General features: G+C 52.6%; 1 protein-coding gene across 1 annotated transcript in view; it reads left to right on the top strand.

Moving 5' to 3' along the window:
* Nucleotides 1-268: 268 nt before the first annotated feature.
* Nucleotides 269-15,727, top strand: part of dpp3 (dipeptidyl-peptidase 3) — a gene marked incomplete at its 3' end in the record, with an annotated part of 30,920 nt that continues 15,461 nt past the window's right edge. The window contains 3 exon segments of the mRNA XM_078207520.1: nt 269-338; nt 2,261-2,566; nt 11,386-11,475. Coding sequence (XP_078063646.1) covers nt 2,297-2,566; nt 11,386-11,475 — 360 coding nt within the window.

Below are 15,727 nucleotides of genomic sequence, written 5' to 3'. Positions count from 1 at the left end.
ATGCCGCTGCCAAACAAGACAAGTAGCGGAAGCTGATTGGGCCGCATACCTGTCAGCCAAGCCGGGGCGGGCGCATCCCTGATTGGTGGAGGGCACCGGCAGTCGGCCGGCCCCCTCCCGCCGATTGGTCTACCCATCTGTCCGTCAAGACAAGGGCACGAAGGTGATTGGGAGACCGTGCTGTCAGTCAGGGAGGGGGCGGGCAGAGGTGTGATTGGTGGAGGCCGCTGGGGGGGCGGGACACACCGGCACGCTGGAGAGTCGCTCAGGCTGGGCGAGGGTCTCAGTGCGCCGCGGCGGCCGGTGGAGGAGGAGAAGGGGGAGGAGTGCTGCTGCTGGTGAGGGAAATGGGGCAATTCAGCTGCTCTGTCTGTCTGTGTGTGGATGCAAAAAGATCTGTGCAGATTTAGCTGCAGAAAGTTCCCCATTGTAGGCATGGGGTGGAATATTCATTACCCCCATTTAGCATTAGGGGTAAAATTCCCCCCATCAATATTAGGGGTAAGATTCCCCCTATTTAACATTAGTGGTATGTTACCCCCAATTTATCATTGGGAGTACATTACCCATATTTACTATTAGGGGTGCATTACTCCCTGTTTAATATTGGGGTAAAATGACCCCTCCTTTAATATTAGGGGTAAAGTTACCCCTGTTTAATATTAGGGGTAAGGTTACCCCTGTTTAATATTGGGGTAAAATGACCCCTCCTTTAATATTAGGGGTAAAGTTACCCCTGTTTAATATTAGGGGTAAGGTTACCCCTGTTTAATGTTAGGGGTAAGGTTACCCCTGTTTAATATTAGGGGTAAGGTTACCCCTGTTTAATATTAGGGGTAAGGTTACCCCTGTTTAATATTAGGGGTAAAGGTTACCCCTGTTTAATGTTAGGGGTATAGGTTACCCCTGTTTAATATTAGGGGTAAGGTTACCCCTGTTTAATATTAGGGGTAAGGTTACCCCTGTTTAATATTAGGGGTATAGGTTACCCCTGTTTAATATTAGGGGTAAGGTTACCCCTGTTTAATATTAGGGGTAAGGTTACCCCTGTTTAATATTAGGGGTAAGGTTACCCCTGTTTAATATTAGGGGTATAGGTTACCCCTGTTTAATATTAGGGGTAAGGTTACCCCTGTTTAATATTAGGGGTAAGGTTACCCCTGTTTAATATTAGGGGTAAGGTTACCCCTGTTTAATATTAGGGGTAAGGTTACCCCTGTTTAATATTAGGGGTAAGGTTACCCCCGTTTAATATTAGGGGTAAGGTTACCCCCGTTTAATATTAGGGGTAAGGTTACCCCCGTTTAATATTAGGGGTAAGGTTACCCCCGTTTAATGTTAGGGGTAAAGGTTACCCCTGTTTAATATTAGGGGTAAGGTTACCCCTGTTTAATATTAGGGGTAACGTTACCCCTGTTTAATATTAGGGGTAAGGTTACCCCCGTTTAATATTAGGGGTACGGTTACCCCCGTTTAATATTAGGGGTGAAATCAACCCCGCTTAATATTAGGGTCGCGTCTTTTTCTGATTGGCAGGCAGTGGGATTCTGCCGGGATCTGTGCTGGGACCCCAAGTGCAGCACTTCCTCGGAGGGTCAGCGCTGAGGGAGCGCCCCACTGGGGGAGAGTCAGTGCTGAGAGAGCGCCGCACTGCGGGAGGGTCAGTGCTGAGAGAGCGCCGCACTGTGGGAGGGTCAGTGCTGAGGGAGCGCCGCACTGTGGGAGGGTCAGTGCTGAGGGAGCGCCGCACTGTGGGAGGGTCAGTGCTGAGGGAGCGCAGCACTGTGGGAGGGTCAGCGCTGAGGGAGCGCCGCACTGTGGGAGGGTCAGTGCTGAGGGAGCACCGCACTGTGGGAGGGTCGGTGCTGAGGGAGCGCCGCACTGTGGGAGGGTCGGTGCTGAGGGAGCGCCGCACTGTGGGAGGGTCGGTGCTGAGGGAGCGCCGCACTGTCAGTTAGATACGTAGGTGAGGTGGATTGGCCATACTAAGTGTGTAGGGTTCCTGGGATAGCGTGGGCCTGGGTAATATGCTCTTTTGGAGAGTCAGTGCAGATTTGATGGGCCAAATGGCCTCCTTCTGCACTGTAAGGATTGTCTGGCGTTAGATGGCTGAGGGAGTTGAAGGTTCTGTGGCGGGGGGGGGAACTGGAGTTGCGGTTAAATCAGCGATGATATAGAATGATGTAGCAGGCCCGAGGGGCTGAATGGCCTCGTGTCCCTGGTGCTGTGTTGAATCTGATTAATGCCCTTCCGTTCACAGATTTCACATCCTCGAACGACAGACCCAAGTGTGAAGATGGTTGACTCCCAGTACATCTTGCCGAACGACACCAGCATCTCGCTGCTGGACTGCTGCGACGCCTTCCAGCTGCTGTCCAAGGATGAGAAGCTGTACGCTCACTACATCTCCCGGGCGTCCTGGTACGGGGGCCTGGCGGTGCTGCTGCAGACCTCCCCGGAGTCCCCCGCCATCTACGTGCTGCTGATGAAGCTGTTCCGGGCTCAAACCCCCTCGGAGCTGCAGGGCACGGCCACAGCCGTAGGCGTGACTCCCGAGGAGTACCAGGTAAAACCCCCCCCCCCGACGACTCCCTCGCTTCCCTCAACACTGCCCTGCAAAAAACTCTGGCTCTCTCCCTACCGCCCGCACCCCTCCTCCCCCCGACTGTGAAAATCCCCGAGTGGCCCACACTCCGGCGCCTGTTCGGGTTACACTGAGGGAGAATTTAGCACCCTAACCAGCACGTCTTTCGGAGTGTGGGAGGGAACCGGAGCACCCGGAGAAAGGGGGGAGCTATACGATAAATGGCAGAACCATAAAGGGTGTAGATACGCAGAGGGACCTGGGTGTGCAAGTCCACAGATCCTTGAAGGTGACGTCACAGGTGGAGAAGGTGGTGAAGAAGGCATGTGGCATGCTTGCCTTTATAGGACGGGGCATAGAGTATAAAAGTTGGGGTCTGATGTTGCAGATGTATAGAACGTTGGTTCGGCCGCATTTGGAATGCTGCGCCCAGTTCTGGTCGCCACACTACCAGAAGGATGTGGAGGCTTTAGAGAGAGTGCAGAGGAGGTTTACCAGGATGTTACCTGGTATGGAAGGGCTTAGTTATGAGGAGAGATTGGGTAAACTGGGGTTGTTCTCACTGGAAAGACGGAGGATGAGGGGTGACCTAATAGAGGTGTATAAAATTATGAAAGGCATAGATAGGGTGAACGGTGGGAAGCTTTTCCCCAGGTCGGTGGTGACGTTCACGAGGGGTCATAGGTTCAAGGTGAGGGGGGGGAGGTTTAACACGGATATCAGGAGGATGTATTTTACACAGAGGTTGGTGGGGGCCTGGAATGCGCTGCCGGGCAAGGTGGTGGAGGCGGGCACACTGGGAACGTTTAAGACTTATCTAGATAGCCACATGAACGGAGTGGGAATGGAGGGATACAAAAGAATGGTCTAGTTTGGACCAGGGAGCGGCACGGGCTTGGAGGGCCGAAGGGCCTTTTCCTGTGCTGTAGTGTTCTTTGAAACCCACGCAGAACCCGCTCTGCCCCCTCGTGACTGACCCCTCCACCCAGGGGAACAGCTGCTCCCCCCCCTCACCCTGTCCAGTACTCCTCACAATCTTCCACACCTCAACCATGTCCCCCCCACCCCCACTCAGCCTTCTCTGCTCCAGAGAAAATGATCCAAGCCTATCCAGTCTCAGCACGGTGGGTTAGCGCTGCTGCCTCACAGCGTCAGGGTCCCGGGTTCGATTCCCGGCTCGGGTCACTGTCTGTGCGGAGTCTGCACGTTCTCCCCGTGTCTGCGTGGGTTTCCTCCGGGTGCTCCGGTTTCCTCCCACAGTCCGAAAGACGTGCTGGTTAGGCGCTAAATTCTCCCTCAGTGGCGCCTGTTCGGGCTACAGAGTGTGGCGACTAGGGGATTTTCACAGTAACCTCGTTGCGGCGTTAACGTAAGCCTTACTCGTGACAGAAACTTTAAACTCCGCAGTGAGATCAGCAACATCCCCACTCTCTCTCCACCTCCCTGTGACGTGGGGACTGGCCAGAAGTATTTCAGGGCCTTGTGTCGAGGTCAGGCTTTTGTGAAGTAAAGGAACACGACTAAAACGGAAAAGAAATCAAGTTATAAAATGATTTAAAATAATCAAATGGATTACTGCCCCTACGTTAACACATCAATAACGAGAGATAGAGATTGCACCCATTGGATTTGATTTATTATTGTCACATGTATTGGGATACAGTGAAAAGTATTGTTTCTTGCGCGCTATACAGACAAAGCATACCGTTCATAGAGAAGGAAAGGAGAGGGTGCAGAATGTAGTGTTACAGTCATAGCTAGGGTGTAGAGAAAGATCAACTTAATGCGAGGTAGGTCCATTCAAAAGTCTGACAGCAGCAGGGAAGAAGCTGTTCTTGAGTCGGTCGGTACGTGACCTCAGACTTTTGTATCTTTTTCCCAATGGAAGAGAGAATGTCCGGGGTGCGTGGGGGTGCGTGATTATGCTGGCTGCTTTTTCCCGACGGAAGAAGGTGGAAGAGAGAATGTCCGGGGGTGCGTGGGGGTCCTTGATTACGCTGGCTGCTTTTCCCCGCGGGAAGTGTAGACAGAGTCAATGGATGGGAGGCTGGTTTGCGTGATGGATTGGGCTACATTCACGACCTTTTGTAGTTCCTTGCGGTCTTGGGCAGAGCAGGAGCCCCATACCAAGCTGTGATACAACCAGAAAGAATGCTTTCTATGGGGCGTCTGTAAAAGTTGGTGAGAGTCGTAGCTGACATGTGTCTGAGTGCTGTGAAGTCCGAGTGGACACCATTCAGTGATCTCTCTGCAGCGCCTCACGTCCTGCGATGCGCTTTGTACAGTGACCCTGCCCTGAGCTATTTGCCAAAATGTGTTCTGTCCCAGGGTGCAGGCAGCGGTCTGCTTGTTTTCCTTTGTGCTGAAGGGAATTGTAGGTTGTAAAAATCCCCATGGGCATAACTGTCTTACGGCAGCTAGTTAGTGTTTGTAACATTCTGCTTTTTGGCACCCTCTGCCCTGCAAGGTGCCCGAGCAATTTTTAAAATCGTTTTCCCTTTGCAAGCAGCGCTGTCGACAGGGCGTCCCACTGTGCCAGATAGCCAGTTCACGCACAGCAAGATCCCAATGTGATCGTCACCCAGATCATCTGTTTTTAGTGATGTTGGGTTGAGGGAGAAATATTGACACCGGGGAGATTCCCCCTCCACCCTGAGTCTCGGTTTAATGTCTCATCCTGAAAGACAGCACCTCCGCCAGTGCGGCGCTCCCTCAGCACTGAGCCTCCCACAGTGCGGCGCTCCCTCAGCACTGAGCCTCCCACAGTGCGGCGCTCCCACAGTGCGGCGCTCCCTCAGCACTGAGCCTCCCACAGTGCGGCGCTCCCTCAGCACTGAGCCTCCCACAGTGCGGCGCTCCCTCAGCACTGAGCCTCCCACAGTGCGGCGCTCCCTCAGCACTGACCCTCCCACAGTGCGGCGCTCCCTCAGCACTGAGCCACCCACAGTGCGGCGCTCCCTCAGCACTGAGCCACCCACAGTGCGGCGCTCCCTCAGCACTGACCCTCCCACAGTGCGGCGCTCCCTCAGCACTGACCCTCCCACAGTGCGGCGCTCCCTCAGCACCAACCCTCCCACAGTGCGGCGCTCCCTCAGCACTGAGCCTCCCACAGTGCGGCGCTCCCTCAGCACTGAGCCACCCACAGTGCGGCGCTCCCTCAGCACTGAGCCTCCCACAGTGCGGCGCTCCCTCAGCACTGAGCCACCCACAGTGCGGTGCTCCCTCAGCACTGAGCCTCCCACAGTGCGGCGCTCCCACAGTGCGGCGCTCCCTCAGCACTGAGCCACCCACAGTGCGGCGCTCCCTCAGCACTGAGCCTCCCGCAGTGCGGCGCTCCCTCAGCACTGAGCCTCCCGCAGTGCGGCGCTCCCTCAGCACTGAGCCTCCCACAGTGCGGCGCTCCCTCAGCACTGAGCCTCCCGCAGTGCGGCGCTCCCTCAGCACTGAGCCTCCCGCAGTGCGGCGCTCCCTCAGCACTGAGCCTCCCGCAGTGCGGCGCTCCCTCAGCACTGAGCCTCCCGCAGTGCGGCGCTCCCTCAGCACTGAGCCTCCCGCAGTGCGGCGCTCCCTCAGCACTGAGCCTCCCACAGTGCGGCGCTCCCTCAGCACTGAGCCTCCCACAGTGCGGCGCTCCCTCAGCACTGAGCCTCCCACAGTGCGGCGCTCCCTCAGCACTGACCCTCCCACAGTGCGGCGCTCCCTCAGCACTGAGCCTCCCACAGTGCGGCGCTCCCTCAGCACTGAGCCTCCCACAGTGCGGCGCTCCCTCAGCACTGAGCCTCCCACAGTGCGGCGCTCCCTCAGCACTGAGCCTCCCACAGTGCGGCGCTCCCTCAGCACTGAGCCTCCCACAGTGCGGCGCTCCCTCAGCACTGAGCCTCCCACAGTGCGGCGCTCCCTCAGCACTGAGCCTCCCACAGTGCGGCGCTCCCTCAGCACTGAGCCTCCCACAGTGCGGCGCTCCCTCAGCACTGAGCCTCCCACAGTGCGGCGCTCCCTCAGCACTGAGCCTCCCACAGTGCGGCGCTCCCTCAGCACTGACCCTCCCACAGTGCGGCGCTCCCTCAGCACTGACCCTCCCACAGTGCGGCGCTCCCTCAGCACTGAGCCTCCCACAGTGCGGAGCTCAGTTGGCCCCGACACTTGGCCTTTAACCAAGAGGAAGGCGCCAGAGGTGAGCGAGTGCCAGGCTGAAGTAGGGTGGGGGGGTCACAGTGTCTGAGCTGCTGAGGGACAGAACGGGCGGGTCCGGGAGAGAGCAGCCGTCACAGAAACATTGCCAACCTCCCAGTTATTGACACAACCTTTCAGTGTAACTCTGCGCAGCTGTCTCAATGCTGCTCTATTCCAGAGCCCCGCTTGGTTTCACTCCACCTCACATTGTACTGTTCCCAGAAACTCTCCCCTTTCACTTTCATTACAGGCTCAAAGCACGAGGTGATTTGATATCCGTGGGAATCATTAACCCGTCCAGACTCGGCTGCTGTCGTTACCCTGCTCCCTCCTGTGGCTTCACACTCCCAGAGGCAGTGCGGTTCGATTCCCGGTTCGATTCCCGGCTTGGGTCACTGTCTGTGCGGAGTTTGCACATTCTCTCCCCGTGACCTCGTGGGTTTCCTCCGGGTGCTCCGGTTTCCTCCCACACTTCAAAGATGTGCAGGTTAGGTGGATTGGCCATGCTAAACTGCTCCTCTGTGTCCAAAGATGTGCAGGTTAGGTGGATTGGCTGTGCTAAACTGCTCCTCTGTGTCCAAAGATGTGTAGGTTAGGTGGATTGTCTGTGCTAAACTGCCCCTTAGTGTCCAAAGATGTGCAGGTTAGGTGGATTGGCCATGCTAAATTGCCCCTTAGTGTCCAAAGATGTGCAGGTTGGGTGGATTGGCTGTGCTAAACTGCCCCTTAGTGTCCAAAGATGCGCAGGTTAGGTGGATTGGCTGTGCTAAACTGCCCCTTAGTGTCCAAAGATGCGCAGGTTAGGTGGATTGGCTGTGCTAAACTGCCCCTTAGTGTCCAAAGATGTGCAGGTTAGGTGGATTGGCTGTGCTAAACTGCCCCTTAGTGTCCAAAGATGCGCAGGTTAGGTGGATTGGCTGTGCTAAACTGCCCCTTCGTGTCCAAAGATGTGCAGGTTAGGTGGATTGGCCAAGCTAAATTGCCTCTTAGTGTCCAAAGATGCGCTGGTTAGGTGGATTGGCCATGCTAAACTGCCCCTTAGTGTCCAAAGATGTGCAGGTTAGGTGGATTGGCCATGCTAAATTGCCCCTTAGTGTCCAAAGATGTGCAGGTTAGGTGGATTGGCTGTGCTAAATTGCCCCTTAGTGTCCAAAGATGTGCAGGTTAGGTGGATTGGCTGTGCTCAATTGCCCCTTAGTGTCCAAAGATGTGCAGGTTAGGTGGATTGGCCATGCTAAATTGCCCCTTAGTGTCCAAAGATGTGCAGGTTAGGTGGATTGGCCATGCTAAATTGCCCCTTAGTGTCCAAAGATGTGCAGGTTAGGTGGATTGGCCATGCTAAATTGTCCCTTAGTGTCCAAAGATGTGCAGATTAGGGGGATTGACTGGTTAGATACTTGGAAGTATGGGAATGGCACAGGTTGGGGCCTGGTTGGGATGCTTTGTTGGCGAGTGGGTGCAAACCCGATGGACTGAAATGGCCTTCCGCACTGCAGGGTTTCCATGATTAACCTGTTCAAACTCTGCCTCTCAATCCCATCAAGTTTCAGGGTTCATCCCCCCCCCCCCCAGCGACGGTGTGCCTTCTAAACACAATCCCAACACCCAATTGGCTATTCTAACGTCGACCGTCAAGCAATGAGGGGCCAGAGGTAAAGTATCTCCTCAAAGGGGCAGTTAGTGAATGCTGGCCTAGCCAGCGACACCCACATCCCGGGGAAGAATAGAAATGGGCAATGGAATGGCTGGGACACGGCGATTGACTCTGGCTCGCTGATGTGGCCACCGGATGCTGGGATAGTTACAACACAGAGAGAGGCCATTCCGTCCCTCTGTGTCTCTGCCTGCTCTTGGGTCTGGATCACCCAGAGTGTGGCGGAGGCAGTTTCCATCGGGGCTTCCCAGAGACTTGGGGGGGAGGACGTTACCTGAGGCGCAACGATTTTCCGGAATAGGAGGCAGAAGGTGGGCGAGTGGGATCGGCTGAGTTGCTCTTGCTGGGAGCTGGTGCGCACCCGATGGGCTGAATGGCCTCCTGTAACCAATCTATAAGTCCGGTCACGCATTTTGCTTTCAGCTAGCAACGGTGTAAAGTTTGTTTATTAGTGTCACAAGTCGGCTTACATTGACACTGCAATGAAGTTACTGTGAAAATCCCCTAGTCGCCGCACACTCCAGCGCCTGTTCGGGTTACACTGAGGGAGAATTTAGCACCCTAACCCGCACGTCTTTCAGACTGTGGGAGGAAACCGGAGCACCCGGAGGAAACCCACGCAGACACGGGGGGAGAACGTGCAGACTCCACACAGACAGTGACCCGAGCCGGGAATCGAACCCGGGTCCCTGGCGCTGTGAGGCAGCAGCGCTAACCCACTGTGCCACCGTGCCGCCCCGCTGTGATGGCGTGTGTTTAACAGAGAGCTCCACTGAGACAGGAAGTCGAATTATTTTATTCTGAGCGCGCCAAAACGTGGCGGATGGAGTTTAACGTGGAGAAGTGTGAGGTTGTGCATTTTGGTTGCAAAAATGGGAAGGCGACTTATTAGCTAAATGGGGAGAGACTTCGGGGTGCTCCGGTGCAGAGGGATCTGGGTGTCCTTGTTCATGAGTCACAGAAAACTAGCACGCAGGTACAGCAGATAATAAAGAAAGTGAACAGAATGTGGGCATTTAGAGCTAAAGGAATAGAATATAAAGGTAAGGAAATATTGTTTTTTATTCATTCCTGGGACATGGGCATCGCTGGCTAGGCTAGCATTTATTGATGTGGAGATGCTGGTGTTGGACTGGGGTAAACACAGTAAAAAGTCTCACAACCACCAGGTTAAAGTCCAACAGGTTTATTTGGAATCACGAGCTTTCGGAGCGCCGCTCCTTCATCAGGTGAGTCACCTGAAGAAGGAGTGACACTCCAAAAGCTCGTGCTACCAAATAAACCTGTTGGACTTTAACCTGGTGTTGTGAGACTTCTTACTACAGCATTTATTGCCCATCCCTAGTTGCCCTTGATCTGAGTGTCTCACTGGGCCATTTCAGAGGGCAGTTGAGAGTCAACCACATTCTGGAGTCACATGTAGGCCAGACCGGGGTAAGGACGGCAGATTTCCCTCCCTAAAGGGAACCAGATGGGTTTTTCCGACAATGGCACAGCAAGATCTCCCACACAGCCCGTCACCCAGATCATCTGTTTTTCGTGATGTTGGGTTGAGGGAGAAATATTGACACCGGGGAGATTCCCCCTCCACCCTGAGTCTCGGTTTAATGTCTCATCCTGAAAGATTGCACCTCCCACAGTGTGGCGCTCCCTCAGCACTGACCCTCCCACAGTGTGGCGCTCCCTCAGCACTGACCCTCCCACAGTGCGGCGCTCCCTCAGCACTGACCCTCCCACAGTGCGGCGCTCCCTCAGCACTGACCCTCCCACAGTGCGGCGCTCCCTCAGCACTGACCCTCCCACAGTGCGGCGCTCCCTCAGCACTGACCCTCCCACAGTGCGGCGCTCCCTCAGCACTGACCCTCCCACAGTGCGGCGCTCCCTCAGCACTGACCCTCCCACAGTGCGGCGCTCCCTCAGCACTGACCCTCCCACAGTGCGGCGCTCCCTCAGCACTGACCCTCCCACAGTGCGGCACTCCCTCAGCACTGAGCCTCCCACAGTGCGGCGCTCCCTCAGCACTGACCCTCCCACAGTGCGGCGCTCCCTCAGCACTGACCCTCCCACAGTGCGGCGCTCCCTCAGCACTGATCCTCCCACAGTGCGGCGCTCCCTCAGCACTGACCCTCCCACAGTGCGGCGTTCCCTCAGCACTGACCCTCCCACAGTGCGGCGCTCCCTCAGCACTGACCCTCCCACAGTGCGGCACTCCCTCAACACTGACCCTCCGATTCTTAATTCCAGATATTTTTTTGTTGAATTAAGATTCCACCATCTGCTGTGGCGGGATTCGAACCCGGGTCCCCAGAACATTAGCTGATAGTCTAGCGATAATACCACTGGGCCATCGCCTCCCCTCCAGTTGCAACTATACAAGGCATTGGTGAGGCCGCACCTGGAGTATTGCGCACAGTTTGGGTCCCCTTATTGGAGGAAAGATGCAGTGGCATTGGAGGCAGTTCAGAGGAGGTTCACTAGATTGATTCCAGAGATGAGGGGTTTGTCGTATGAAGAGAGATTGAACAGTTTAGGCCGACACTCTCTGGAATTTAGAAGAATGAGGGGAGATCAAATTGAGGTCTACAAGATGATAAAAGGTGTGGATAAAGTAGACGTGGAGCGGATGCTTCCTCTTGTGGGGCATTCTGGGACGAGAGGTCATAGTCTTAGGATAAGGGGCAGCAAATTTAAAACAGAGTTGGAGGAGAAACTACTTCTCCCAAAGGGGTTGTGAATCTGTGGAATTCACTCCCCCAAAGTGTGGTGGGAGCTGGGACAGTGAGTAAATTTAAGGAGGAGTTAGACAGATTTTTAATTGGGAATAGGGGTTGAAGGGTTATGGAGAGAAGGCAGGAAAATGGGGATGAGGAGCATATCAGCCATGATCGAATGGCAGAGCGGACTCGATGGACCGAATGGCCTCATTCTGCTCCTATATCTTGTGAACTTATGAGTTGTTTCTGTTCTGTTCCAGGCATTCCTCATTTATGCAGCTGGAGTGTATTCCAACATGGGAAACTACAAGTCCTTTGGAGACACCAAGTTTGTCCCAAACTTACCTCAGGTAAAGTATTAAAGATATCCACAAAATCAAACCCCCCCCCCCCCCCCCCCCCACCCCCGTCTAATATCCTTCGCCTCTCGAGTGGGGGTCATCCTGTCTTGTTGAGCTCAGCATCCCTCGGTGTGGGCACAACCACCCTAACCGGACTGCCCCAATTCGAGTTGGCACCCTCCGCCACCTTTTCTTTAATCTTCCGTGGGGAACCTGGGCGTCACTGGGCGAGGTCCAGCATTTATTGCCCATCCCTAGCTGCCCCTCGAACGGAGTGTCTCGCAAGGCCATTTCAGAGGGGGCAGTTCACGAGTTCAGGGCAGTTCGAGGTTCGTGACTACTTTGGTGGAATTCTTTGAGAACATTACGTGCCCAGTGGACAGTGGGGAACCTGTGGATGTGGTGAATCTGGATTTCCAGAAGGCATTTGACAAGGTGCCGCACCAAAGACTGCTACATAAGATAAAGGTGCACGGTGTTACGGGTAATGTATTAGCATGGATAGAGGGTTGGTTAACTAACAGGAAGCAAAGAGTTGGGGTAAATGGGTGTTTTTCTGGTTGGCGATCAGTGACTAGTGGTGTGCCTCAGGGATCAGTGTTGGGACCGCAATTGTTTACGATTTACATTGATGATTTGGAGTTGGGGACCAAGTGTAGTGTGTCAAAATTTGAATGCCATAAGATGAGTGGCAGAGCAAAGTGTGTAGAGGATGCTGCAGGGATACAGGACTTGATGGATTGAGTTATAAGGAGAGGCTGGATAGACTGGGACTTTTTTCTCTGGAGCGTGGGAGGCTGAGGGATGATCTTATAGAGGTCTATAAAATAATGAGGGGCACAGATCAGCTAGATAGTCAATATCTTTTCCCAAAGGTAGGGGAGCCTAAAACTAGAGGGCATAGGTTTAAGGTGAGAGGGGAGAGATACAAAAGGGTCCAGTGGGACAATTCTTTCACACAGAGGGTGGTGAGTGTCTGGAACGAGCTGCCAGAGGTAGTAGTAGAGACGGATACAATTTTGTCTTTTAAAAAGCGTTTAGACAGTTACATGGGTACGATGGGTATAGAGGGATATGGGCCAAACGCGGGCAATTGGGGCTAGCTTAGTCATTAAAAAAAGGACGGCATGGACAAGTTGGGCCGAAGGGCCTGTTTCCAAGCTGTAAACCTCTGTGACTCAGTCTGGCAGATGGAGTACAATGTTGGTAAATGTGAGGTCATCCATTTTGGTAGGAACAACAGCAAAATGGACTATTATTTAAATGGTAAAAAATTACAGCATGCTGCTGTGCAGAGGGACCTGGGTGTCCTTGTGCATTAATCACAAAAGGTTGTTTTGCAGGTGCAGCAGGGAATTAAGAAGGCAAATGGAATTTTGTCCTTCATTGCGAGAGGGATGGAGTTTAAAAACAGCGAGGTTATGTTGCAGCTGTATAAGGTGCTGGTGAGGCCACACCTGGAGTTACTGTGTACAGTTTTGGTCTCCTTACTTGAGAAAGGATATACTGGCACTGGAGGGGGTGCAGAGGAGATTCACGAGGTTGATTCCGGAGTTGAGAGGGTTGGCTTATGAGGAGACTGAGTGAGTAGACTGGGGCTATACTGAGGGGGGATATATCTGAGGGTTTGGCCACTGAGTCTATATGGGTAGAACTGAGAAATAAGAAGGGGGAAATCACTTTGATAGGGTTGTACTAGAGAGCCCCAAATAGTTGGTGGGAAATTGAGGAGCAAATATGTAAGGAGATTATAGATAACTCCAAGAAAAGCAGGGTGGTAATAGTCGGAGATTTTAACTTTCCCAACATTGACTGGGACAGCCATAGTATTAGAGGGTTGGATGGAGAGAAATTTGTTGAGTGTGTTCAGGAGGAATTTCTCATTCAGTATGTGGATGGCCCAACTAGAGAGGGGGCAAAACTTGACCTCCTCTTGGGAAATAAGGAAGGGCAGGTGACAGAAGTGTTAGTGAGGGATCACTTTGGGACCAGTGACCATAATTCTATTAGTTTTAAGATAGCTATGGAGAATGATGGGTCTGGCCCAAAAGTTAAAATTCTAAATTGGGGCAAAGGCAATTTTGATGGTATCAGGCAGGAACTTTCAAAAGTTAATTGGGGGAGTCTGTGGGAAGGCAAAGGGACGTCTGGTAAGTGGGAGGCTTTCAGAAGTGTGTTAACCAAGGTTCAGGGTAAACACATTCCTCTTGGAGTGAAGGGCAAGGCTGGCAGAAGTCGGGAACTTTGGATAACTCGGGATATTGAGACCCTGGTCAAGAAGAAGAAAGAGGCACATGACATGCATAGACAGCTGGGATCAAGTGGATCCCTTGAAGAGTACAGGGGATGTAGGAGTAGAGTTAGAGAAATCAGGAGGGCAAAAAGGGGACACGAGATTGCTTTGGCAGATAAGGCAAAGGAGAATCCAAAGAGATTCTACAAATACATAAAGGGCAAAAGAGTAACAAGGGAGAGAGTAGGGCCTCTTAAGGATCAACAAGGTCATCTATGTGCGGATCCACAAGAGATGGGTGAGACCCTAAATGAATATTTCTCATCAGTATTTACTGTTGAGAAAAGTATGGATGTTAGGGAACTTGCGGAAATAGTGATGTCTTGAGGAGTGTATATATTACAGAGAAGGAGGTGCTGGAAGTCTTAAAGCGCATCAAGGTAGATAAATCCCCGGGACCTGATGAAGTGTATCCCAGGACATGAGGATAGGGAGGAAATTGCGGGTCCCCTAGCCGAGATATTTGAATCATCGATAGTCACGGGTGAGGTGCCTGAAGATTGGAGAGTGGCAAATGTTGTGCCTTTGTTTAAAAAGGGCTGCAGGGAAAAGCCTGGGAACTACAGGCCGGTGAGCCTCACATCTGTGGTGGGTAAATTGTTGGAAGGTATTTTGAGAGACAGGATCTACAGGCATTTAGAGACGCAAGGACTGATTAGGGACAGTCAGCGTGGCTTTGTGAGTGGAAAATCATGTCTCTCAAATTTGATTGAGTTTTTTGAAGGGGTAACCAAGAAGGTAGATGAGGGCAGTGCAGTTGATGTTGTCTACATGGACTTTAGCAAGGTCTTTGACAAGGTACCACATGGTAGGTTGTTGCATAAGGTTAAATCTCACGGGATCCAGGGTGAGGTATCGAAATGGATACAAAATTGGCTTCTTGACAGAAGCCAGAGGGTGGTTGTAGAGTTGTTTTTCAAACTGGAGGCCTGTGACCAGTGGTGTGCCTCAAGGATCAGTGCTGGGTCCACTGTTGTTTGTCATTTATATTAATGATTTGGATGAGAATATAGGAGGCATGGTTAGTAAGTTTGCAGATGATACCAAGGTTGGTGGCATACTGGACAGTGAAGAAAGTTATCTCCAATTGCAGCGGGATCTTGATCAATTGGACCAGTGGGCTGACGAATGGCAGATGGAGTTTAATTTAGACAAATGCGAGGTGATGCATTTTGGTAGATTGAACCATGGCAGGACTTACTCAGTTAATGGTAGGGCATTGGGGAGAGTTACAGAACAAAGAGATCGAGGGGTACAGGTTCATAGCTCCTTGAAAGTGGAGTCACAGGTGGACAGAGTGGTGAAGAAGGCATTCGGCATGCTTGGTTTCATCGGTCAGAACATTGAATACAGGAGTTGGGACGTCTTATTGAAGTTGTACAAGACATTGGTAAGGCCACACTTGGAATACTGTGTACAGTTCTGGTCACCCTATTATAGAAAGGATATTATTAAATTAGAAAGAGTGCAGAAAGGATTTACTAGGATGCTACCAGGACTTGATGGATTGAGTTATAAGGAGAGTCTGGGTAGACTTTTGTCTTTTAAAAAGCCTTTGGACAGTTACATGGGTAAGACGGGTATAGAGGGATATGGGCCAAACGCAGGCAATTGGGACGAACTTAGAAGTTTTTTAAAAAAGGGCGGCATGGACAAGTTGGGCCGAAGGGCCTGTTTCCATGCTGTAAATCTCTATGACTCTCTCTGGCAGCTCGTTCCAGACACTCACCACCCTCTGCGTGAAAAAATTGCCCCTCTGGACACTTTTGTATCTCTCCCCTCTCACCTTAAACCTATGCCCTCTAGTTTTAGACTCCCCTACCTTTGGGAAAAGATATTGACTATCTAGCTGATCTGTGCCCCTCATTATTGTATAGACCTCTATAAGATCACCCCTCAGCCTCCTACGCTCCAGAGAAAAAAGTCCCAGTCTATCCAGCCTCTCCTTATAACTCAAACCATCAAGTC

This window comes from Mustelus asterias, unplaced genomic scaffold (assembly GCF_964213995.1).
Source record: "Mustelus asterias unplaced genomic scaffold, sMusAst1.hap1.1 HAP1_SCAFFOLD_2413, whole genome shotgun sequence".
In the NCBI taxonomy this organism is placed as follows: Eukaryota; Metazoa; Chordata; class Chondrichthyes; order Carcharhiniformes; family Triakidae; genus Mustelus; species Mustelus asterias.
Note: the sequence above shows the minus strand (reverse complement) of the source record. Positions and strands in the feature narration are given on the sequence as shown.